Below are 27,355 nucleotides of genomic sequence, written 5' to 3' on the forward strand. Positions count from 1 at the left end.
AGCAGTAATGACACAACAGGTAAAAAGAGAATGTTAGGACACTCACCTGAGTTGCCATTTTTTGCTCTGTCCTCCAAAGCTGGTGCCTTTTTTAGCTTGTTGCGAGCGGCAAGGATTTCGGACAGGTCGATGGTTTTACTATGCTCCTCTCGGTTCTTCTTTGGTGAATCTGGCTTTGGTCCAGGCTTCTTGAGTACCGTCAAGGAAATGGAGTTTGGGACAGCTGGTAGCTGCAATGATCGTACACAGCAACCTTCTGGGCACTCCGACTGACACGCATTTTGCAAAGTATGTGCACGCTTGAGATCACAGCATAAACAAAAATGTAGCTTTATTGCACAAGCTCAAACTTAGTTACATGACTAAATGTTCAGCATTAGAACAGGAAGGATTAACCAATTATTTATGTCCCTGTAATTTCACCTGCACTGCTAATTTACATGTTCACCTTTCACTTCACCTCTGCACCACCTGTACAGCTTACATCACTCCCTGCATGCTTCTAGCGCACAAGTCAGTGTGAAACTCTCAAACTCTTGAACTTCCTGCCCGCAGAACAGCGCAACTCATGTTCGTCTTCTTCAAATGTTCAAGCAGTACCAATGGCAGTCCTTGAAAAAAAAAAAAAAAACTGCACGCATCATTTGAGACCCAGTACTGAAAATGAAAGCAACTTTCCATGTAGGGTCACAAGAAGTACTTTCCTTAATGTATGCGGAACATTAAAGTTGGCGAATACCTTCCTTAATGTACTCTGCAGTGAACAGCTAGAGTAGCATACATTCTTGAAAGCATTTTTAAGCTCCTTACACCGTTACCTTCCTGTTGCCAGTCATTTAGAAATGGTAAGCCATATCATTTATTAAACATCTAGAAGAATAGCAATAATGTTTAAAGTCACCTGCACCTTCATTGCACTGTGAGAAAAAAAGTATGCTTGCAGTAAAAAATAGTAAGCCGCTTATAACACTTGAGTAAAAGTCAAAAGGGCTTTGCTCTCCACTAGCCCCTTTATCAATGTCATGTGCTTCACCATCTGCGTAAAAAATAAAATAAAAGATTATGACAGCAGCTTTCTCAACAACTTTCTGCCTTAATGTTGTTTGCCTGCACTGAGTAAATAAGCATAAACTATGCTTTTTTTTTTAATCAGCAAAATGCATTCAAGTCACACATTTTCAAGAAACTGAGGACCAAGGAAATGGGGCTGATAGGTGGGTAGTGTGTATGTGTGGGTGGGTCAATGCACCCAGGGAAAGTAATGCTTTCGCGTCCCCACATGTAAGCAGTGTCTCTGTCGATTTTTTTTTTTTTAGGGCCATCATAAAGGCTCCACGAGTGAGAAGCAAATAGTGCAGCCTCGATACTTTTGGCAAAGACTAGTATATGGTCAGGATCAATATGAGAGTGATAAAATCTGTGCAGGCTAACCACAACCAATAAATTTCTTCACTCGTGACAATCCCTCAATCTTCACAAAAATCGCTGGTGGAAGATACAGGGATAAAGGAGCCAGCTATTGTCACGTACCGTATTTACTCGCATAATAGGTGCACCCCAAGTTTGGTCATGAAAAATCAGATTTTTTTATTTCCACGCATAACAGGTGCACCCCGACCTTAGCGCTGTGATCAATACTGTATTTACACGATTGCAAGCTGACGCACTCCCACCTCCCCCATCTCAGGTGGAAAAAAAAAAAAGAAAAAGAAACACAGAAGCACATTCCACACCCAAGCTTATTTTAACAAAGTTTTTGCTGAACCGACTACTAGTCCTCACTACTGTTGCTGCCGTCACAGCTGCTGCGGACCCACAGCACGTACAATGACATCGGGTGGAAAAGCCGCGCATGCCGAATTACGCACACAGTTTTCAGGGATGCTGACTTTACATGTCTGTTTCGAAAGCTTCATCTACAGCTGGAAACCTTCTGGACTTCAGCCCACGAAAACCTCGGCGCTTGGAGTCACACACAAACAAAAATTCAGGCACGCCGCAGTCGCAACTGCCGCACTTCTCGGTTGCATCACATTTCCTGCCCGCCGCTCGCATGTTCGAGAGCAAACTCCCAGCCATGTAGCTATTAAAGGTGCACTGAAGAGGAATCTGAACTTGTCTTTTTGCCGCGGGAACTCGATCTACACGTTCCTAGCATTCTTAAAAACTGCGACTTATTGCCCTCTGTGGCCGATTTCCCTAATTAAATCGAATTAACGTCCGGCTCCCGCCTTTTTTTTTTAATTCTCCCTCGTACGGTGGGCGGAGTCGACCAACGCGTGGAGTGCCTTGCAGCCAGCTCCGTGGAGGCTTTGCTTTCGCTTTATTTTGTTTTTTAGGTTTCCATGAATAAATAGTTTCATTAGCAGATAATATAGCCGCAAAATAAGCCCGCAGAAATAAAAATACGCGCAGACTATTTGCTACTACGGACTACTATGTATTACTCCGCCGATGGCAGAGCGGCAAGCCGCCACGGGAATGGGTGACAGGCGCTCCACGCGTTGGTCGACTCCGCCCACCGTACGCGGGAGAATTTTAAAAGAAAGGCGGGAGCCGGACGTTAATTTGATTTAATTATGGAAATCGGCCACACAGGGCAATAAATCAAAGTTTCTAAGAAAGCTAGGAACGTGTAGATCGAGTTCCTGCGGCAAAAAGACAAGTTCAGATTCCTCTTCAGTGCACCTTTAAGGTGCTTGCCCGTCGTGATAAAATTGCAACGCTCGGCGGCTGCACAAGAAAGCCACAACTATGGTGAACTAACAGGCTACCACGGCTGCCATGCCTTTGAGAGCCACAGAAAGTTATTGCTGCTGGCGCTGCTGGTGCCGATATGGATAACAGAAGCTTATGGTGGAGAAAAAAGTTGACGATGATGATAATGACCCGCTGCCTCTGGCACCATCCGTGGGCGGCACTTGGAAGCTCGTGTGCACATGCGTGGCTTCCACGACCAAGCACCCTGTTATTCGCAGCTGAAGCTGATCACGGAGGCCACGGCACATGCATTTCGAAGGCTATTCCCGTGTCGGTCGTGGAAAGTTTGGGTGCAGCCCTTACACGGATCTTTTTTTTTTAGTATTTCCTTTGGGAAAACAGGGTGCGACCCGTACACATGTGCGTTTATACAGTACGTTCAGTATATTAAAGCGCGACAATCAGAGTCAAAAAATTTTCAAAAATTTTACTTGGCGTAATAGGTGCACCCTGAACTTTGAGCCGAATTTTCTGAAAAAAAAAAAAAAAAAGTGACCCTATTATGCGAGTAAATACGGTATTTTGCTCAGCTTCAAGAAGAAATAAACTGTAGCAGAGCACTTTATTCAAGTAGAGTAGCCCTAAAGTAATAACCTTCAGGTTGATTGTGACTGTTCATGATGCCAAAACTGCTCTCTGAGTACCGTATATACTCGCGTAATGAACCCACTCACGTAATGAACCCCCGCCCACTACTTTTTGCCTCGAAAATCTTTTTTTTTTCTTGCGTAAAAACTGCGTGCCGATCTTCAGGGCCATATTGGAGCATGCTCGCGTTATCTCGGTGCGATTGGCTGGTACTGCTGACGATAACAAAGTCAACAGATCGCGGCATGATGCAGCCAGCTTCTTTTAATGCGAGATACACAGGCGGGGTAGCTAAGTATTCTGGAGCCCTTCACAAGGGCTCTTCTTCCCTTCGCTCATAGCGCAGCTCGGGTGACCTCCTCGTGAGACTGGCAATTGCTGCATCTTTCCTTTACCATAATCGCATGATTATTATTGTCTAATGGGAGAGAAATGCCGGAGACACGAGCGCAGGTGACGCGGAAACGAAACTTGGCGACCGCGCGCTTTTGCCGAGGATGATGATGATCTTAAAGGATCTGGTTGCTTAGCCCCATCTGTCAAATGCAAAACAAAACCTTGCTCATAACGCCGTTTGTGCGCAGTGGCAGTAAAACAAAGTAAAGACAACGCATTTGGACGTCAGCCACCCGCCATATTGCTGGAGCTGAGCGAGCTGCGAACAGACATCACCGTAATTCCGGGTGGCCTAACCTCTCAGTGCTGCAGCCACTTGACGTCTCTGTCAACAAACCATTTAAGGACAACGTGCGGCGGCTGTACGCTGAGTGGATGGCAGTGGCAACCACGACCTGACACCGACTGGCAAGATACGAAGGCCAACCATCGACATGCTTTGCCGATGAATTTTGGAAGCGTGGAATTTAATTACCCCCGAGGTGATCGTCCGCAGCTTCAAGAAAACTGGAATCTCAAACTGCTTGGACGGCACAGAAGACGCGACGCGTTGTGGGACAATGACGACGACGACGAAGTTGCAAGCGACGCGAGCGAAAGCCTCGACTCGGAGAGCGAGGCCGAGTGATAATGCGAGACCGAGCCAAGCAGTGTGTGAAATAAATTTTTTTATTCACATCGCATCCGTGGTCTTTCTATTGAGGTAAGGCTGCGATTGCATTTTTTATCGATGTTGTGATATGAAATTTAATCGCCCGAAAAATTTCGAAAAAAAATTTTTCCCGCATAATGAACCCCCCCCCCCAATTTGAAGTCAATTTTTCGGGAAAAAAAGTGGGTTCATTACGCGGGTATATACGATAGTTATATCACGGTCGCCAAGATGCCACACTGAATACTTATACAACTTGCCTCATCTCAATAATACCAAAATCACAACTTGCTGCACCGCTGGAGCTCTTAAGGCATTTACTCAACATGTGCAATCTTTAAAACAAACTTAAGATATGAATACAGGTCATAAGCTAGGTTCATTACAACGCTTTATACCAGTCATCTACGCAGACGAAGTAAAGTGCACAGCTACCTTGACTTCAACATTCTGTAGCAGTACTTCTTTGACTATCACCATTATCAGCAGAGTTACGTCCACTATAAATGAAGACCTCCCAGTTGTCTATATCCTGCCTTGAGCCACCCAGGGCCACCCAACCCGAACCTTAATATACACATAAACCTCAGCTCAAAGTTGCCTCTCCAAGCAGCTCGCCAAACTGCTGCCTCAGAGGAAAATGCGACCCGAGATCTGAACACTGGATGAAAAAAAAACAGCTTCTCCAGCTGAGCACAAGAGTTGAATGCGCAATTACCATCATGGCAGGCATCAGTGGTGGTGGTGGCGGAGGCGGCGGTGGAGGTGGAGGTAGCACAGGTGGTGGTGGTGGAGGGGGCAGCGGGGGTGACGAACAACCACCGTTACTTTCCCCAGCACCATCTGGTGAGAGTTTGATAGCTTTTGCCTTCTCCACTGCAGGTCCGTTTCGATGCCTTGCAATCGGTTTCGGGCTCCTGGGAGATGGTGTCCTGGACTGCCCATCTTCACCAGGCTCCAGAGTCGGGTCTTCACCACACCTTTTGTCATTCTGATATTTCTGCACAGGTGACAGCAACCCCCCCGGGGGCACACAATTATGCACCACTAGTGCAATTATGCACCACTAGTGCAATTATGCAACACTAGCGCCTGTGTTGTGTGCGTCTGTCTATTGTCCTGTTTCGCGCGGCCTCACAAACCTGCCAGGCACGTGTGATGTCACACTATCAGATGCAAAAGGACTGCCCTCTTTTTCTGGTATATAAGACTCACCAGAGTATAAGTTGCATTCCCCCCCAACCCCCCACCACCCCTTTTGAAATGGAAGTTCTTCAGAAAAAAACTGCACATACGCCGCATCAGTGTACAACATGCACCTGTTCATTCAGTAAGCTCTATAAAAACGTACTGAGGATTCCTTGTAGCTGCCACGTGCAAATGATCCTCGAGATCTCCCCAGCGTGCCTTCCTCCTACGGAGGTCCTTCCTTTTTTGTTGGCTTCATAGACCAGAGTGGTCCTGCGGATTTCCACCAGTCCCGGATAATTTTTTTGCTCACATCGAACTGCCTCCCCGCAGCCCGGTTCCCGTTCTCCAGCAGACATACAACAATACTCAATTTAAATTTTGGAACGTAGCTCCTTCACCTCACAGGAGGTGTCACAATGAGCAACAACAATGCACAACGCGTGTAAAGCCAAACGGAAGCGAGGCCGAAATCGAAACTTTCGAGAACATGGCTGGACCGGCTGCCAGTTGTGACGAGATTACATGATTCAACCCATAAGATAACATTTTAATAACTTAAATTTTCCTCCTTTACACATTGAGTTTCCTTTGAAAAGAGTAACTGGTGACAGCAAATAGATAGTGCACAGCACCATGTCATTTTTCATCGGATGTGTTGCGCCGTAGTGCAAGATGCAGAGACTAAAAATCTAGAAAAAAAAATTCAACTCATACACCAGATAATAAGGTAATTGCAATGTCATAACAAACAGTTGAAAACACTGGCTGAGGGGCCTCTTTCGAAGGATAGTTTCTGCTGCGTTTGTGAGTTGTACCTGACTACAATGTTTTTGATGCAGGAAAAAAAAAATTTTTAGCAATGCTTTTAATACACTGAAACATATTTCCAGTGGGATGTCTAAGCAATTTTACAAATTAATATTGTTATGAACCAATCATTTCATGAGTGAATAATGCACTTCCAGTCAAAGTACAACACCAGAACGAGTAGCCTTTCTCAGCATACATGTCAGGCTCTTCAGTACAAAAACCTTCGCCCAAGGTTGGCCAGCTAAGCAGAGCACCAAGAAATAAGAAACCAGAAGCCGAGCACGAAAATCTGAGTGACCACAAACCATGGGAAGAACTTCTTGGCATACCTTCTTGTACTCTCTAAGCCTCTCCAGTGTCTTCTTCCGCTCTCTGTCAATGCGCTCACGGTTCATAACCAGGTCTCGCCGTACTTCCTCTCGTTTCTGCAATATCCCAGCCAAGTCATAGGTTATACCAAACAACATATCAACTAAATTGGTGCAAAAGTAAACTGAAGCTTCAGGATGAATTTAGTGAGCATACAAAGTCTGTACAGCCAAACATGTACAGTCAACTTCTACTTGTTCAATCTGTCAAGACATGCAAAATCAGCCTGAATTAAACGTTCCTTAGAAATCCCTAGTGAACTAAACATTTACTCGTTTTTAACATCCCTGTTTGCAGCATGCACTCTCTCTCACCTAGCAACATGCATTGCAAGGCCTGGTCAGTGCCTTCAGTGAACCTCAAGAACTGTTCTGCAAGCCAAAATACATTGAGCGCTTCAGCAGATGTTGACCACACTGTTGACACATGTTTACTGTTGTCCTCACTGCTGCCTTGCCTCAACGCTACAGCATCATGGAAGCTGTGCCCAACTTCAGCTCATTAACAGCCAAATTCACAAAAATGTTTTCACTTAAAAGCTGCGCATCGGTGGTCAGGGTCAGTGCAGTTGTGCAATGGCAAGACAGGCAATGCACTGGCCATGCACACATTTCTATGCAAAAACTGAACCCAGCTGTTCACCATTAGCTGACGACAAGCACAATTTCCATTGTGCTGCAGCAGAGTCTCAATAAAGCAATTTTTGTTGTCAATGTTAATGGACAGCACTGCAGGCACCATCGAGCACAATATGACCTGCCACACGTTCGGGGTAAACGAAACGGGTTTCTGGTTTACAGTTGTTGCGACTGACTGAGAGAAGAATGAAAAGGAAAGTGCACGGGCCTGCTAACTGGCTCCAGCCGAGCCACCACCACTGCCACGTGCAGATAGAGGAGAGTTCCAAGATAAGAGGAAAGAGAAGAAAAGAAACAAGATGCGCGTCGCAGCAACAACCGCGTCCGCCGAAGCGGACGCTGGCTGAAAAAACAGATAAGCAGCCGTAGCCGCGCTTCTTCACCTCTGGTTTACAGTAAATGAATGCGCCTTCATACAGAGCACCAAACATGCACAAACCTTAGTGGCACACTCTGTTCTTTTGATGGGACTCTAAGTGCATAACTTTCGAACACCGTTGGGCTCACATTGCTTCGTGAACTGAGCTCCTGTCACAGCTTGTGCATTACAACTCATACTGAACACGATAGTGTATTCTAGTGCTTGCAGCTGCCGTCAGACAAAAACAAGGTCCTGGAGCAGTGACACTAAGTCAAAGCCCTTTTTTCTCACGTCCCGGTGCACACAACAGCAACATTCAAGTACATGGTCGATGATACTGCCTGCCTGTTATGACAACCAATGATGCAGCCAGCAAGGTTACAGCATGTGCTATGCAAGCCAGGCGCTCATCTCTCAGCAAAGTCCATTTTGTGAATGATTGCATGCGCATTCTTTTTGCCAGTCGGCCAAAACAAGGGGTAAGGGCGACAGCCTTCACTGGCAACTTGCAATGTTGGGTGCACTGTCCCTAACAGACACAACGGTAGTGCATTAGAAACACTGCCAGATAAAAAAGAACAGCCAGTTTCCACACAATCAAGGAATCTTGCACGTAACTAACTGCCAGCCTGGTGAATACCATTGTTATCCAGTGCCAGTGTTAACAATGTGTTACCTGCTCACTTTTTTGTTTCTTTTTCCACACCATCACTGGCGATACACGCATGGACAATGACCAACTGTCAGCACTACTGGCAAAACTTCGCATTCCAGACAATGCATATGTAAAGAATAATGTCCTTTGTATAGTTGAACGTGGTACCGGGTTTAAGGGGGGACACTGGTCTTGAAAAAAAAATTTTTATTAATGAAGTCACAGTTATGAAATCTTCAGGGAATATGTATTTTTGTGTGCTGGTTCTAAATACGTCATTTAATTTTATGTAAAACAATTCTTTGAGCACTTATGCACTTTTTATGCTAGTATTTTGCGGAGAGCTTTGAAGAAAATTTGCTGCGGGAAACTCGCTGAAATGTGTGCCATTGGGTTCTCTTGATGCCAAGGAATACAGTAAGGGTGAAATTGTCTTCCTGCCTATCATAAAACTTAAGTTAAAGAGTTTTGAAGTTGTCGCTTCAGAAATGAGAAGGAAAGTGTGTATTCCTGTTTCTGAAGTGGCAGCTTCAGTACTCTATTACTCAAGTTATATGAGAGCTAGGATGATAATTTTACCCTTATTGTATTCCTTGGTGTCAAGAGAACCCAATGGCATGCATTTCAGCGAGTTTCCTGCAGCAAATTTTCTTCAAAACTCTCCGCAAGATACTACTTGCATAAAATGTGCATAAGTGCTCAAGGAATTGTTTTACATGAAATTAAATGACATATCTAGAATCAGCGCACAAAAATACATGTGCCCTGAAAATTTCATAACTATGACTAAATTAAAAAAAATTTCTTTTCAAGACCAGTGTCCCCCCTTAAGGGAAACAGAGGTGATGAGGTTTGAGGAGATGCATAGCAAGAGGGGGTGTCATTAGTTTTTTTTCTTTCCTGCTCTAGATGCAATTTGGTTCATTCTCGTTCTTAGCAATTTTCTTAAACTGTTCTATCACTGAAATTGCTCCTTGGTCCAAACTAATGCCTGAAAAATGGTATACAGTCTGCCGCTGTATACCAAACAGAACCCTCTTATTTTTCTTTTCAACAGTTTCCCATCACTGGAGATGATTATTGACACAGTGGTACCAAAAAAAAAAAAAAAAAACTGGTTTCACTGGCCTGCAAGCCTGGGTATAAAAAAGGATCCCAGTTTTCTGGTGCACCGAGTGGTTTTTCTCCAGCATTTCAAGCTCCTCTCAACCACTCTACTAAGCTGGAAACGCACAGCCTTTCACCCCATCAACTGAAAATTCTGTACTTCACATGGAATGGCACATCGCTGGGTCAGTGCAGATTCACCACATAGTTTAGAAGGCCACATGCACCAGAGATACAAAGTTGGGGCTTTGCTAGAATGGAGCAGTGCCACCTCCCTGAGCTGCCACCATAGAGTGGTGAACTCACCAGCTGGACAGCATGATGGTGCTTGGTGTGAATTTCCTTTTCTTTTATCTTCTTGTACTTCTTCTGATGGTCAGCAACACAAGCTTTCTGCGTTTGAAAAGGAAAGATGGAGCAAATCATTAAAAGGACGCACAAAAGAACAGGGTTAATTGAAGAGATATGGAAGAGGTCTCTGTCCTGCAGTAGGCAACTAGTTTTCACTGCAGTCAAGACAACAACAGGCAGTGCTATTTTTTAGATAACTTGCTTTCAATACACACATAACAACATCCTGTACCAAGCACAGCATACATAGGGTTATTCGTTTTCGGGTTTTATATTTTTTCAAATTCGGGGGGTAAAAATTGGGCGTTATTTTTCGGCTTGATAATAGGGAAGAAATCGGATTTTTCGTAGAAAAACTCCGAAATTCGGGTTTTATCGGGTTAAATTTGCAAAGTAATAATTTATTCGATTTGCTCTAACCGGTATGTAACAATTAAGGCTATATTTTGGGCTACTTTCAAGAAAGTATTGAAAACTTTGGCGTCTCTTTGGTAATTAATTATTACTCGCAGTGAGAGGCAACGGTCAGTTTTGAGAAAAGAAACATTTTCTTCATGAGGGCTGGTCATCGACGTTCTACACGTCCTTATTAAGATACATAATCATCTGCATGCGCAACATCTCTGTTTCCATCTGAGACCTGTCTGGTCTCTGCAGGTACATACCTTAGCTGAGAGAACGTCACAGCTGCCATTAGCTAGGCACAACAATGACAACGCTGCATTTGCTAGCCTTGGGTAATGCACAGTTGCGTCGTTCCAATAGTCCATCACTTCAACACCTTCATTTGTGGGGCTTGCTTCCAGCAAGTACTGGCTAAACTCCTCGCGAAGCGAGCCTACATCGGCCATCACGGAAATAAAAGGTCTCTTCGATTTGGCAGCACCAGCTGCACCAGTTCAAGGGGTGCAGCACCGTCGTCCTCGTTTTTCCGGTGCCGCGCGTGCCCTCTGCACTTTTCTCCTCGTTTTGTCAAGGTGCAGGCCTGGTTCTGCACGAGTTCTTCGCCGCCTTGCACTCGGTCTGAAGGTAGTGCTGGAAGTAGTGCAGCATGGCGCGGCTGCACTTGCGCCTTCGTTTTGCCAATGGCCGGTGCGCGCTAGTGTACGGGCTGTATCTGCACTTGATGAACTGGCGCTGCACGCTCACGTGACCGCTTGGCACCGCTGCAGAACTAGCACAGCCAGTGCAAGCCAAATCGAAGAGACCTAAAGAGAGGTCGGTAGTCATCAAACGACTGACTCAGCAGCCGTCGTCTTTGTCTGAGACGTTCCGTTTCAAAGTGCAGTCATATTTTGTGGAGATTTTGGCGCAAAACTTCGGGAAAAATCGGGTTTTACCCGATATTTTAGGAACTCGTTCGGGGTGCAAAAATCGGGTAAAATCGGGTTTTGCCCGAAAACGAACAACCCTAAGCATACACAATCTAATGTGGAGGAAGCAAATCAATTAAGTGCAGGTTCACCCACCCGCTTGTTTCTGAGGATCGCTCGCTTCCTGTACAACCTGTTGAGTCGCAGCTTGAGCCGGTCTCGCCTTGACATGGGACCGGTGCCTTCCACCTCGAGCTCATCTTCAAGCTGGTCCCTCTCCTCCACCGCATCATAAAAGATGCCTTCATCCAGCTCCTCTGCACAAGGAAGTCCCCCACGCACAAGTTTTGGGAGCCAACCAACAAAATATTCACTTGGCCATCATTACGAGGCACCAATTTTATATTACAAAGCTTTGCCCCGCAACGTGCACCATCTTCACGCTTTATTGTGCGACTAACAATTCCTCGCTGACCTCATCACACAACACAAAAGATTAGTAAGCTCTTTTCCCATTCAAGATTTTCAACTTTCTGAATGAGAACCATCCTCCACAAATGCTATCAAATGTTTTGCTGAGTATGCAAGCATAATTTCTCCTGCCAGGATTTTTTTTCTCATATAACACTGTACACAAAAAATAATGAACAATTTCATTTCGCAAAACAACTAGTGCAATGGGTTTTTCGGGCACAAACACAAAGCACAGCATGGCACAAAGCACAAAGAGCAGAACGGCGTTCACTGACAGTCAGCGGTTCCAGCAGCACCAACCCGAAGCACGCATTCGCCGAGAGCAGTCCCGCTGCCGAGCGGGCACTTCTTCATCGTTACACTAGCCGCGGTGGCTCAGTGGTTATGGTACTTGGCTACTGACCCGAAAGACGCGGGTTCGATCCCGGCCGCGGCGGTTGAATTTCTTTGGAGGAGAAATTCTAGAGGCCCGTGTACAGTGCGATGTCAGTGCACGTTAAAGAACCCCAGGTGGTCGAAATTTCCGGAGCCCTCCACTACGGCGTCTCTCATAGCCTTATTCGCTTTGGGACGTTAAACCCCATAAACCAACCAACCAAACCAACCAACTAGGAATAACCACCATCGTAATCTCGCATAGTCAAATGAACTTCACTACACATTTAGCATCAAATGAAGCGGTGATTTATTTTCCCACAACCCACGAGCGCGTATTCACTTGAACTCCCAAACCTGGTGCGCAGTATGCTAGAAAGATACTGCCAATTAACATCAAAACACCAGCAGCGCTGTTTCTTCTCATAAAATCCTGATTGCCATGCAATAAACTAAACAAGTGACCAAGGGCATTACACAACGGAAGTACTATGGTAGAAATCCAGTGCAAATACACGTGGCACCCTCTGTACTTTGCCGCGGCATATGTAACAACAGGGCCATTAACAACCGTGCATGCTAGAAAGGCTGAAAGAGAGGGCATCCTTCCAAGAAGTCCCAGTCGCACCTTGCCAAGCCCGATCGAGGATGTCCTTCTGCCTCCGGAGCATGTCCTCCTCCTCCTTGAGCATATCCAGGCTCACATCATAGATGGCCAGCTGAGAGTTGTACACTTCTTCCTCCATCTCCCGCAGAGTGCACTGGCCTCGCAACGTCTGCTGCTCCAGCTGAAGGGCAAACGTCAAACTGGTGTCACACTGTGGGTCACTCGTTTCGCACAAGTGCACCGTCTCAAGTCAAAGGGACAGTGAGGAGAGCTCTATTAATATTTTTTTTAAAGCAAAATCCGATAGTTCGGCATTTCATGGCTTTGTTGCCACTTGGCCGGCAGCAAAAGATGCATTTATTTCTAAGAAATTTGGATTCGAAGTTGAAAAAGTTTTTCCCGCCACTCTGATTCAAACTTGGGATTCTCTTATGACGACACAGGACTAAGTGACGTGAAACATGGCGTGCACATGACGTAACGCAGACTCCGTGATTACTGGCAGCCAGTAGTGCGGCCTAGCAGCAGCCAAAGAGAACGCTACCGCCGGCTGCACGTTGAAGGCATCTATCGGCTATTGCGGCCGTCGCTACCGTCACTTCATTTATGTTTTCACCGGCGTTTTGCCAGCGTTACAATGGATCCCGTTCTCGAAGTCGTCAACCAAGTTCTCGCAAATAGATACCTTTAGCATACCGTGTACCTTGTTACCATTAGCGGAATACCGGGAGCCCGTCTACTGCCGGTGAGCAGGCGCTGATTGGTCCCGATGCTGCAGACGCGCGCGTAGCTGCCGGGCACGTGGCGCCATCTGGCGACGTCAAGGAGATTTGCGCATGCATTGGCTGCGCCTGAGTGATTCACGGCTTTTTGTGTCCTAGCGTTGCTAGAACCATTGGTTCTAGCAACACTGTTTTGTCCTATGACAACATCACGCTTGTACTTGCGAGTTTGGCCTGTGGCGGCGATACCTGTATTTTGGTTCTTGCTCTTTTCTACGTTACAAAAGCTTTGTTGTCAGTATGAGTGGCGTTTTTGTAATCAGGAGCTGGTATTCTGTCGATGCAAGCCAACTTCAATTTCTCCTCAGCGTCCCTTTAACCGAGCACCACACAATGATACCTCGACCGGCAAGCAAGTACGGAAAGCTTTACAAGCAGTGCCTCAGAGAAAGGCTGCCGGTCTAGGTGGAAGTGGCTGTTAGATACTCTGAAAACACAACACATTCAAAGCTCACAAAGCATGAAAAATCATACACAGAATGCCCAACCACCTGTACCCATCACATGGAAGCGTTCTAACATAATACTAGCCAACAAGAAGGGCAATGCCTTTTCACTTACTGTCTGTGCAGGGTACGTTCGTTTTTGGGTAAAACCTGATTTTACTCTATTCTCACACCCCGAACAGATTTCTTAAAAGTCGGGTTAAAATTGATTTCTAACCAAGAACCTGCACTTTAGAGAATGTTTTGAATGCACAAAGCTGCAGACACTACATGAAAATTAACACAAATCTTGTGTTTGTCCGAGATGGATGTTTTCAGTTAACTGACGATTTTAAACCTCCCTTGATAACTGATTAATTTGACGACAAAGACCAAAAATACATTTTCAAATCGAAATGCCCAAATGAGCGTGCTCACCCGATATCTTGCTGGCATCAATGTATGAAATTCTATGTTTGCTAACAATGTCTTGCTGCAAAGCTCTGTGTTGCAAGGGCTAGCATGCTTCTCATTGAAGCCACAGAGAATGTGCTTTGAATCTAGTCATGGTCTACTACGAACATATAATTGATTTCCACAGGGCCTTCAACAATGAAACACGGGGAATAGTGCGCCACTCCAAACCGTCTGTCAGTCATGTGCCAGATCTTCCGATCTTGATCTTAACTTAGAATAACGTGCCATTTGCCAGTGAACTGATCAAACAACCTGTTTTTACCTTTTTGCGGTAAATTCGTGCCAATCGTGGGCACGCATCCTATCATCCATTCTTTCAATGAATTATGCATTTTAAGGTTTCACCGGGACTGTGCTAATTCATCATAAAAATGCATATTGCAGCATAAAAAAGAGACACATAATCGGGCCTTTGTTTAAGTCAGAAAAATTTTACGAAAAAATGCCGGTCCCATGTAAGGGCTACGCCCCATGAAAACCGCGGAAAAAAAGTGTGGCCCTCACATGAGCATGCACCGTAACCAAGAATGATGGGCAAGATACTGATGGAATGGATGTGCCTTCCTTCTCCTCATAACCATCTCCTCCTCCTCGCAAAGCTAAGCACAACCAAGCAAGGAGGGGCAATAAGGCTTTGTAGGGGGCTAGTTGGTCGTGCATACTGAGACTGGGGACGCTAGGTTGTCCACAAGGGAACACACACAAAGGAACAACCCGAGACACGAACGAGGGGCAGAGGGCTTCCAGCAACAGTTACTATGCCTCTTTTCTTGGAAGCTCCCATAGAAGCCCACGTATTGTATACAGGCTTCAGATGATGATGACAACCTAATTTTATACCTCAAGTGAAGCCTCTATAATTGGCCCTTGCCAGTAAAAATGCACCCCACAACATCCTAGTTCCTTACTTGACAGCAATCGAGTAACAAATGCCACATGCCACGTGCATCATTGATGCATGCCTTCAAAGCCGTTGTCAAGTTTTTACTGTACACTGCTGTCTTGATACGCTCTCCTGACATTAAAGGCACAGAAGAAATCTGCAAGTCTTAGAAGTCACACAGAAAAGAAAATATGTATATATCCCTTTTACACGCTCCCTTTCACAAAGTGAACTCTTGGCATTTTCTGATAGTGGGCTGCACCGAGCAGTGATTTCTTTGTTTCAGGTGAATTTCACATCCTTCATTTCAAAAATAAGCTGGCTTTCATGCCTCATGGCGAACATGGTACATTATATTTCAGAATACAGTGAGTGGGGTAGCACGTCGTCCGACATTTCTGTGAAGACATATTTGGCCACCAGTGGCAACAATTTTTTTTTTTTTCGCAATTTTGAGCGTAACGTGCACCTTCATATTAGAATTATTTCCACAATCCTTTGGGTGTTTACGTGATAAGTCGTAGCACTTCGATGTTGTTATTTTCACTAATTATGACACTTTGTACGAGCGTTTGCACATGCCTGTACAAAAATAAACTGCTAGTATTTTTTGCTGGAAAACTATCAAATTGTCTTTCCTAAGGTCTGAGTATACTATTTAAGAGGAAGAATATTTCACTTTGACGGAAAGGCGTGTCAAAGGGATACAACAGATCCACAAGTGCATGTCCCATGGCTGCCTTCTGTCTCCGTTCCATTACAGTCATGACGCTTTCAAGTCGGCTCACCATCTGAGTGATCTTGCCATGCTGCAGCTCGCGAGTGCTCTTCATGGCACCCAGAAGCTTTAGCCGCTCCTGGCAGGCAAACACTTCCAGCTTCTGAAGGCGAGGCATACCATGAAGCTCAAAGGTTGACCGGCCAAACTTAGTCTGGTCCTCGAGCATCCGGTTTCTCTGGCCTGCACAGTACCATTAAAAAAAAACTCGTTCAAAGAAAATCTTCGAGGCAACACATCAACACAAAACAGCACGAGATACACCTTGACTGAAGGCGACACAGCACGAGTTTGAAAGAGAAATTTCTTGGCACAAATGCATAAAATTTATGCTAGAAGTGGCATGAAGCTTTGAACCCGTGTGTAAATCTTTCAAGAACTGGCACACCTGAAGCCAGCATTCACAAAAAAATCAAACCAAAAGAAACATAAATTTTATGTTACCTTATCAAAAGATGGAATGCCTGCTTCAAACCAAGCTAGCTCAAAAAGTTAAAAACTGTATAAAGCCAAAAGCTCATAGATATGCTCTCCGTGCATGGCCACAACAGCAAGACTGCAGGGTGGAGAAAGTGTCGTCGTGCCAATGCGACACTAATCCTTGCTGAACGAAAAACCATTACATTCAGGCAACTTCACCCTAATGCTAACCTGTGTTGAAACTTGGTTCAGCGCAAAAGGCGAACACAGAGAAAGGAAACGACACACACACGGAGCACTCCGTGTGTGTCGTTTCCTTTCTCTGTGTTCGTCTTTTGCGCTGAACCAAGTTTCAACTATGTCCTACCAACCAGCCCAGCACGAAGTTTTGCTAACCTGTGTGTTGCATAAGACTCGGCAAAGTGCGAGCCGTACCATACATGCGCTGTAAGCATAACCCCTTTCATGTAGCCCTTTCAGAGAGTGCTCAGACCTGTGACTAGCTCCACAGTACGGCGATAGTACTCTTGGTAGAGGTGCTGAGTGGCCTCGCTGGCTGACTGCGTACGGGCCTCCCACTCTTCCAGCTCCCTGGTCGCCTCGGCTCGAACACGAGGCCCCAGCCGGGCGTCATCTGCCTTGAGGCGGGAATCACGGCTTCGCTCAGCCGCCAGCTCACGCAGCTCCAGGAAGGGTCCCAACTGCGCAATGGACGATAACGGTTCTGATGATCACACAAACCAGGGGGTGATTATAGGAGAGATAGCTTCAACAACTACACTGACAATGATTACAGCGATTTTGTGACTACGGTGACAACAATGATTGCTAAAGTGACAGCAGTAAGAAATGCTGCAGCAAACAATAGAAACAAAAATATAAATAAACATGGCACCTTTCACAGTTTCACTGAAATCACCATCTTTGCAAACTATGTCAACACTGAAGTCTCAGTTCATGCAGCCCAAACTGCAATCCTCAATGTGAGGAACACATTAGCCTTGGATATCACCTCATTGCACCATGATGCTGCAGCAAGCTAATAACTAACTATGGAAGTTGTGGAAAACCTTACTAGATGAAATGCAAATATAACAAAAGAATTAATGGGACACGGCAGACAACTTCATACAATTTTCATTCTCAGTAAAAATCAATTCTATGGATCTTATGGCAACACTGGCGTTTGTTTGGCAGAAAACAGGCATTTATTGCAGAGAAAACTGCACTTAAAAACTTTGCTGCCACTAAATTCAAACTCATGACGCTGATTCTTAAAGGACCCCATGACCACGCGTGACCTCGTGTAGCCTCATGCACGTAGTGTAGCCTAACCTTGACAGTCCGCGCACAATAAAATTGTCTCGAAGTTACCGCAGTTTGCCTACAAAAAGAGCTGACGGTGGCAATACACACTTCATTGTGTGGTCTTTTCTAGCTTATGAAATCTCCGTTTTCAGCGAGAGTAGTCTCTTTGTGATAAGAACGAGGTAATCTATTGACACAAGCCAACCTTCAGTAAGCCATATGTGTCTATTTAACCACTTTTCTTAGCACACTAGCCAAAATAACCCACCAGCAAAGACCCTACCTTACACACACACACACACACACACACAACTTAGTGTCTGCCATACTTCAAAACTACATATAATTATAAACAGAATTCTGAACTTCCAAGTTTCAGCGGCAAGAGCGCATCTGCCCTTTCGGCTAGAGTATGAATTCCAGCCTTCATTTGCAACTATTTTTGCCCTTTTGCCCATTTATGCAACTGTCTATGTGATGAGCATGCACGTGTGCATCCTACAGCTACTGCACATTGGCTTGTGCAGGATGCACAATCCCTTGTTTAGCCAAACAATGCCTTGTTACTCTGTTCCCAACACAGGGTGCAATAAAAAGAGTTCATTGTATTTGGTAAGTAAAGTGAGTAAAAGGAAACTGCCATGCCCCAGTGTGTGGTTCCATTTCAAAAAAGCCCCAGTGTTTCCTTTAGTTTGGTTTATGGGGTTTAACGTCCCAAAGAGACTCGGGCTATGAGAGACGTCGTAGTGCAGGGCTCCGGAAATTTCGACCGCTTGGGGTTCTTTAACTTGCACTGACATTGCACAGTACACGGGCCTCTAGAATTTCGCCCGAACTTCGACCGCCGCGGCCAGTATAGAACCCACGTCTTTCGGGTCAGCAGCCAAGCGCCACAACCAGTGAGCCACCACGGCAGCAGTGTTCCTTCAGTGGAGAACAGTCTGGAAAACTACCTACCTGGAAGTTGTAGAGCTCAGCCAGGGCGATGGATATGTTGGCCACCACCTGGTCCTCCAGTGCATACACTGTCGACAGCTCCAGCATAGTTTCAGACCGCGAGCGAAGAGACAGCACCTCACTCAGGTCAGCATAGGCACGTTCCAGGGTGCGTTCCAGGCCACGCAGTCGAAATTCCTGTGCCCAGGCATCCGCAAAGACAAGCTTTTGATCACGCAAAATATATAAACTGCTAGCAAAGGTGTCTGGCTACGATGCTCTTGGCAAAAATGAATAGCCACAGGTTGTGCAACATTTCTAGCCACACTGCAGCCATACATACGCAACAATGTAGGAAGGCAATGTGAATTTGTTCTGGTCTTCACCGCTTTCTACAAGTTTCATGAACAATGAACCTTGGTCCTGAGTGAATTTTCGAGTGGAACCTTCATTTCATTCAAGCATATGCATGCCATCTCCTATTTCCCTCCATACTTTCTACCGTACTAACTCTCTGCTCAACAAAAAGAGTGCAAGGCAAACTCTTTCAATGGTTAAAACGCAAGAAGATACTGTAACTAAGTTCCCAAAAAAAGAGCTCTTGAATGGTCTTTTCTGTTTGTGTACATCTATATATAATCCTTGTTCGTTGATTTTAGACATTTATCAACAGATTAGTTGGTGAGGGCCACAAAGACGTTCATATTCATCAAGCTAGGCCAGTTTCTGCTGAAAAAGGTATTCCCGGTCCATCATCTTTCGCTGCATCATAGAAAGCCGCTGACACTAAATTGTGCAGTAAGTAGTATGCCATAGACTATGCAGCATAATCACCAAGTGTTGTTTTTTTGTTAAGCTGTATCTCAAATGCACAGTTCATAGCCTTGCTTTATCTTTTCAGTCAGCCTCGTCCTACCAAGGCTAATAAATATTTCACATTTCAACACACTACCTTTTTTAAGTGAGCTGGAAGGAGTACAACACTCTCATAAAACTTAGCTAAGCAAAGAAAGCAAAATTAGGCAAGACTAAGAAAGGTGACATACCACAAAGCTCTCTTGTAATATTGCTGCCTGCTCATGGGTGAGCAGACAACGAGAACAAAGTGTGGGAGTGAGGGTGTTGCTGTGTGCGAGTCAGGCGCCAGGCGCTATTCTCATTCAATGGCAAGACGGCAGTAAGAAAGAGAGTATGCTAGCCACTCTCTCTTGAAAGCAGAGGCAAACTACTTGACCACAGGGAAGGAATGGCCTGTGGTAGTTATGGCGATCAGCAAGTTCCGACCTTATTTCGATAGCCACCTATTTCAATAGCCACCTATTTCAAACTGTGACTGTGACTGTGACACACTGTGACACCATTCAAACTGTGACACCATTCATTATGCTGGCTAGCCGACCACAAAGACCCCTCCGGAAGGCTTGCGAGGTGGAGCCTCCAGCTCCAAGAATACATCACAGCTGTCTACAAGTCCGGTCAAAAGCACAGCGATGATGACTGTTTGTCGCGTGCACCCACTAACGTTACCTCACCCAACACCGAGGATGGCTTCCCGTTTTTTGCTGTCGTCACAATGTCCAATATGGCCTAGCGACAACGAGCTTACTCTGAGTTACACCTGCTCATTGAGTGCCTCGAAGGCCTTAACATCGCTGTTCCACCGGCTTTCATCTGGGGTTTGTGCTCGTACAACCTCTGAGATCACGTTCCATACAAGAGGAACTTCAAACAAGGACACTTTTCTTCTGGTTGTGCCGTCCAAACTCTGTCCATAAATCTTGCATGCCTGCAATGACGAGCCTTTGGCCAGCCATTCGCGTGTCACCCAAACATTCACAAGCACTTGTGCGAAGTACTATTGGCCCAGGTTGCTGTCTTCAGTCCAGCACTACGTGAAGACATGCCGCAACTGCCAGCGGCGAAAGATGCCACCTGTGAAACTTGCAGGGCTTCTCCAGCCCATACCACTGCCTAGAGCACCCATCCAAAAAGTGGGCATGGACCTGCTGGGCCCATTCCCAGTGTCATCCTCAGGGAACAAATGGATTGTTGTAGCAACAGACTGCTTAACGCTGTACGCCAAGATACAGCCACTTCCCCATGTGACTGCTATCGAAGTGGCTCAGTTTTTGTAACATCCACAGTCTTGCATCATGGTGCACCATCGGTCGTCATCACCAAAAGCAACACCGCCTTTATGGCTGACTTAATGTGGTCTGTCTTAAAGCTTACCCACACCAGTCACAGCCACAGGAAGGCCATGGCTTATCATCTACAAACAAATGAACTGAATGAATGCCTAAACCAGATGCTCGCAGACATGTTCTCTGTGTATGTCAATGTTGAACATCACGAGCAGGACGAAGTTTTCCCATATGCAAGTTTTTCTTACAATATGGTTGAGCAGGAGACGACCTGTCTTACTACCCCTTTCCAAATGGTCTATGGGCATCGTGTCACTACGATGCTGGAAGCTATGCTACCCACTAGTCACGGCAAAGTTGGCACCAATGCCCATATTGACATCGACACATTCATTCAGCAGGCTGAAGGGAGCGCAAGGTGCCAAGGTGCAAGGTGCGCAAGCTGCCAGCTCGCAAGGTGTTGAATACAACACCAGCCACACCTCGACACCAGTCGCTACAACCTCCGATGCCAAGACGTTTGGCATGAGCCTACATATTCTGTGTGGGTATGGACACCCGTGTGCCATCGCGGGTTCTCCAAAAAACTACTCTGCCGCTACTTTGGTCTATACGAGGTAGTTCGGCATCTTAGTGATGTTAGTTACGAAGCTGTACCATGGGCATGATCATGCTTTGCAGTTCTTGTCCTGAGTGGCTTAGCAAGGCAACGATTCGCTGATGACATTGCCTTGCTAAGCCACTGAGGACAAGAACTGCAAAGCATGATCAATCAGTTTTACACGCAGAGCAGAACGGTGGGGCTAAGAATTAACATGCAGAAAACCAAAGTAATGTTCAACAGCCTAGCAAGGGAAGAGTAGTTCGCAATTGGTAGCGAGGTGCTGGAAGTATTAAGAGAATATGTCTACTTAGGGCAGGTAGTGACCGCAGATCCGGATCATGAGAGGGAAATAACTAGAAGAATAAGAATGGGGTGGAGCGCATATGGCAGGTTCTCTCAGATCATGAATGGTAGCTTACCAATATCCCTGAAGAGAAAAGTATACAACAGCTGTATCCTACCGGTACTCACCTATGGGGCAGAAACGTGGAGGCTAACAAAGAGGGTTCAGCTTAAGTTAAGAACAACACAGCGAACTATGGAAAGGAAAATGATAGGTGTAACGTTAAGAGATCGGAAGAGGGCGGAGTGGGTGAGGGAACAAACGCGGCTTAATGACATCTTAGTTGAAATCAAGAGGAAGAAATGGGCTTGGGCAGGGCATGTAATGTGAAGGCAAGATAACCGCTGTTCCTTAAGGGTAACGGAGTGGATACCAAGAGAAAGCAAACGTAGCAGGGGACGGCAGATAGTTAGGTGGGCGGATGAGACTAAGAAGTTTGCGGGCATACAGTGGCGGCAACTGACAAAGGACAGGGTTAATTGGAGAGACATGGGAGAGGTCTTTGCCCTGCAGTGGGTGTAGTCAGGCTGATGATGATGATGATGTATTGTGGGACCAAAGACTCTTACCACCACGGAGGCACCATCCGACCGAGACTGCCCACGTGGCACACATGAAACCTTACCACGACAGGCTGCAACCCGCTCTGTTGCCAGCTTAACTGTTGTATGCCCTACGCTCCCCACAATGCACATCACTTTACCGCCTTGACCTTCTGTTAGTTGCCAATGTCAGGCCACCACTTAGATGAAGGTAGTAATGCCGCACGCTCATGGGCGAGCAGACAACGAGGACAAAGTGTGGGTGTGACAGTGAGCGAGTCAGCCATCTTGTCCGAGCACAGTCTTCTGTGCTGTCTCAGTGCTACTGTGGCAAGTGTTCGTTACAATATCATGATGCAACAAGAGAAAAATAACTCCACCTCTTAGGAACAGAATAATGCCACATTGCACCAACATTTATGTCATTACCAGATACACCATTAGGCATATTCTAACAGATATACAGCAAGGCAAAAGTGTGAGACCATGTATTTTTACAGCAGCAGCTATTCTGTCGACTGCATACTGAAAATCACGGTATCAAATGAAGCTTAGCAACCTCTACCAGATCAGAGTGAAAGGACAGGTAGACAAGCTTGCAAACAGTGGAAGGTGACAGGTGGCAGTCTGGGCATATTGGTGATTGATGGAAACGTACAGCGCAAAGAAAGACGAGGACACAAGGAAGACACGAGACACACCAGAGCAAGGAAGTCAAATGGGACACACCAGAAGACATAGGACACACCGGTGCCCATGTGTTTCATGTGTCTTCCTCGTGCCCTTGTCTTCCTTTGCGCTGTACATTTCCAGCAAGTGACAGATTCCCATGTATGAAAGCTCTACTTTCACTTAAAATTAAGTGCCCCTTCATGACAAAAGGCAGGTAGCAGTGATTATAATGGGTAGTCCTGTTAACGTCTACTTTAAGAGAAACCTAGGCAGGCTATGCACAACGGCCTCTTCAAGCCAGTGCATGAGTGTGCAGTGTGCAGAGCTCTCCAGCAGGTGCACTAAGTGTTAGATGGTTTATGGAGGTTTAAAGTCCCAAAGTGACTCAGGCTGTGAGGGACTCTGTAATGAAAGGCTCCGGAAATTTCGACCACCTGGAGTCCTTTAATGTGCACAGACATTGCACAGTATACGGGCCTCTAGCATTTCGCCTACATTAAAATGCGACCGCCATGGCCGGGATCGAACCTGTGTCTTTTGGGTCAGCAGCCGAGCGCCATAACCACTAGGTGTTAGAACTGACACAAAACGAAGCTAGAGTGCACAAGAAATGAGCACACCACGAACACTGAACAGCCACAGTCATGCTTCACTAGTAGTTCACAAACAACACATTTGAAAGCTGCTGAATTTTTGCGCATGCTTGCCGTCACCCGAAACCATCTTTTGCAAAAGTGTAAATTTTTTCTTTCTTTTTTTTTGTCTGACAACTCAAAGAATGCCAAAAAACCACCACCCAGCTCCATAAATTAGGACAGTAAATTTTATCAGCTCCATTAAAACAATAAAAGTGTTTTTCAACTTGAAAGAGAATAAAACAATGACACTGTGCTCTCACCTGTATATCTTCTTCATAGTCGGTCAAGTAATCCTCCTCACCGAAGAGCACCGAAAAGAGCAGTCTCTTCCCCGTTGCATCAAGCGCCTGCTTAAAATAGCACTCTAGTTCCCTGCACACCTTATCCTCTACAGATGGCTCGAGTCCTTCAGCTCTGTAATTCACTCCAGAGAGCAGCCCAAAGAAGCCTCGCGATCCTTTGTTATTCTGTGACCCACTCAGTGGAAAAGAGTCCTCAAGTGCTGGGCACATGAGCAGGAGTTGCCGATGCACGTCACGCAGGGCCTCGGGGGAAAGCAGCGCGGCTCGTGCTGCATAGTTGTCCTTGTCACAGGCACGGCGCTCACCCTCCGTGTAGCTGATTGCAAACTGGCACTCAACACGGTTGAAAGCAACGTTGAAGCGTGACGTACTGTGAGCAGGCACGTCCACGGGGTCGAACAAGTTTTCACGGATGGCAACCCAGCCTTCAAGGCTGTCTTGCCGTTCACCCATGGTCCTGCGTTCACATTGCATGAGTGGGCTGCATGAAACCATGAATTTTGACTCAATCACTGGTGAAATGCTTCATATTGTGAAGCTATGTCTCAATGGCTTAAGGGGAGACGCGGCTTTCAGCAATTTTTTTTTTCTTTCCTGATGTATTTACACGCATTCTTTTTACCATATTAGATATAATTTTACCACTACTCTCGCAAAATTTCACTGTTTCATCTTAAAAAAATTATTTTCTAACATTTATTTTTTCTCTTACTCATGTGAAAAAATTAGAGTTAAGAAAATGCAGCAGAAGGCTAGTTCTACATTCACTATGTTCCTACTGGCGTGCTACAGGTCAAGACATTTTTTACATTTTTTTTATTAGAAAGCCCAAATTTTGTCACTAAATTTTTGCGATGCCTTGTCCACTAACACATCTAGATTGGTTTTATGGGGTTCAACGCCACAGTGACTCTGGCTATGAGGGACGCCATAGAGGAAGACTCCGAGAATTCAACCCCCTAAGGGTCTTTAACGTGCACTGACGTCGCACATTACACAGGCCTCTAGCATTTTGTCTCCATCGAAATGAGACCACCATGGCCGGGATCCAACCCACATATTTTGGGTCAGCAGCCGTGCATTACAGCCACTCAGCCACCGCGGCGCCTTCACATATGTAGAGTGACAAGAAAATTTTATACAAGCAATCTAAAAATTCATAAATTTGAGAAACAAAGAATGTCTTGAGCTGCCCTGTGGTCCTATGAGTGCGACAAAACAAACGGCTCAAACTACATAAAACAGTCTTCAAGAGGTCTGCTCTGCAAGCTGAGTATCTATTCATAAAACTGTAACAGAAAAAGGCTTATTGTTCGAGCGTTCCCTCAAATGTAGAGCAACACATTTCCATGATCTGTGAAGAACCAGTACAAAAACACAACGCTTCCGTCCACATTGTCATTCTACTGGTCCGTTATCTTTTTGAGCTGGTTCATCAAAGGCCAATCCAGAGCCGCTGCGCTTCATAAAATTTTTGGGGGGGAACTTTACAATCACTTGCAGCAATGAAACTTCTGGACAGTATAGAAAACGAGACATGCGAGTGGATACATCAATTCTCAAAAACCAATTTTTCGGCCATTTTTTGGGATTTCAAAGCCGTGTCCCCCCTTAATTACAACATGAGAACTCCACTGACATGAACCAGACAGAGCTCACAAGCCTCCTCAACTAAAGCATTTTTTCAAAGCATTTGAAATCTTCCTACAAAATATACCTCATCTGAGCAATGCAGAAATAAATAGCCGCATCTTGCGCCAGCAAGTTATACCATTATAGCAGAACTTTGCTAAATTAGGTTTGGTTTGGTTTATGGGGTTTAACGTCCCAAAGCGACTAAGGCTATGAGAGATGCCGTAGTGGAGGGCTCCGGAAATTTCGACCACCTGGGGTTCTTTAACGTGCACTGACATCGCACAGTACACGAACCTCTAGAATTTCTCCTCCAAAGAAATTCAACCGCCGCGGCCGGGATCGAACCCGCGTCTTTCGGGTCAGCAGCCGAGCACCGTAACCACTGAGCCACCGCGGCGGCTTTGCTAAATTACATTGTATACTTAGAGTAAGGCACATTGCACCATGTAGGTGATGCTTTATGTGCTAAGAGTTAGACGTTTACATGCAATAGAGTGTGCTCGAATCAAAGAAAAAAAATCTACCATGGCTGGCACAAATACTAAATGCGTTTGCATACTGTGTCTGTGCATCCCTGATTACCATTTTCTACCACCTAATATGACCGAACGCGTTGGTGAAAGCAGTTCGAAGTGAAAGTGCATTCCACAACTAGCGAGAATGGTGGTAATGCACGTTTGCATTGCCTGTACACAGGCTAATGTAGCAGCTGCCTATAGTTACCAACACAGCTACACAGACAGAATAAACATGAACAGAAACAATGCTAACTCAGATGCAGCAAAGTGATGAAACTGCTGCAAATGAGCAGCCTTCTAATCTGCAACTAGGTGGTTTAGCAGCACACTCAAAAGGAGAGAGGTAAAGCTGAGCAGGATACCTAAAAAAAATACTCTTCTGGCCACGAAATGACGTTTTAAGTGCACGCACACCATATGCCCTTTAATAAATTTACTACACTTGAACCTCATTATAACGAAGCTGAAGGGGCCCTTAGAGCACTGCACAGGCCGCAATCTGAGGCCCGAGCCCGGCCCGGGCCCGAGACCTGAAGCCCGAGCCTGGCCCGGGCCCGCTAAATTATCGCTCTAGCGAGCCCGGCCCGGCCCGTGAATCCCGGAGTGAAGCCCAGCCCGGGCCCGGCCCATTTCACAGTAACGCTTGAGGTATACTGCTCACTCTGAGCAAGTAGTCTGCTACTACACCGATAAGGAACTGGCCGACAAAGGTTCTGAAACCACAGTTTGGCTTGCAGAAAGTTGGTTCTTTTTAACCCAAAAGAAAGTGAGGAAGAGTAGTGCTCGCCAGGCCCGTCTTTTGGCGAGTGATCTCGTGTAGGTTGGCAAAGATAAACTCGGAAGTTCCGAGAGCTAAATAAAAAGGGCTGCATACACGCGTAGTAGTCTACTTTGCGTTCCCCCATGATTGTAATCAGTTAAATTCTGCCGCCCGCGAAGTATAAATATTAAAGCTGCCTAGCAAGCAGTAGGATGACATTTTTTCAGTGAACGCGATCTCACAGGTTGAGCTCATAGCCGAAGCGGTCGCCTTTCAGCAGAAACGAAAAGCTAAACGGCTTGAGTATTCCACGGTATGTGCTGGAAGCCTGTAAGCGTCCTAAACTAATATGTCCTTCCCGAATGAATTTCGAATAGTGTATAGGTATGTTTTGGGATGACGAACGATTAATGGCCAATTAAGGGTGGTTGAATTTTACTCTTACTGCACCGTGGCGTGGGAATAAGGAAATAAATAAGTCAATGAAAAAAGCTTAGTTTTTTTTCTCAGCACGTACTATAACTCATAGCTCATCTGTGTC

General features: G+C 45.7%; 1 protein-coding gene across 1 annotated transcript in view; it reads right to left on the minus strand.

The window, feature by feature from the left end:
• Positions 1 to 27,355, minus strand: part of LOC149342878 (WASP homolog-associated protein with actin, membranes and microtubules-like) — a 32,269-nt gene that overhangs the window by 3,224 nt on the left and 1,690 nt on the right. The window contains exons 2-11 of the mRNA XM_089545385.1: positions 23,860 to 24,382; positions 18,678 to 18,854; positions 16,906 to 17,113; positions 16,003 to 16,175; positions 12,669 to 12,828; positions 11,348 to 11,508; positions 9,834 to 9,920; positions 6,727 to 6,822; positions 5,115 to 5,396; positions 47 to 230 (exon numbers count right to left, since the gene is read on the minus strand). Of these exons, the coding sequence (XP_089401511.1) occupies positions 47 to 230; positions 5,115 to 5,396; positions 6,727 to 6,822; positions 9,834 to 9,920; positions 11,348 to 11,508; positions 12,669 to 12,828; positions 16,003 to 16,175; positions 16,906 to 17,113; positions 18,678 to 18,854; positions 23,860 to 24,375 (2,044 nt within the window). The 5' untranslated portion in view covers positions 24,376 to 24,382. The remainder of the gene's footprint in view (positions 1 to 46; positions 231 to 5,114; positions 5,397 to 6,726; positions 6,823 to 9,833; positions 9,921 to 11,347; positions 11,509 to 12,668; positions 12,829 to 16,002; positions 16,176 to 16,905; positions 17,114 to 18,677; positions 18,855 to 23,859; positions 24,383 to 27,355) is intronic.

This window comes from Amblyomma mixtum, chromosome 5, assembly GCF_055824585.1.
Source record: "Amblyomma mixtum isolate Tamu chromosome 5, ASM5582458v1, whole genome shotgun sequence".
Lineage (NCBI taxonomy): Eukaryota > Metazoa > Arthropoda > Arachnida > Ixodida > Ixodidae > Amblyomma > Amblyomma mixtum.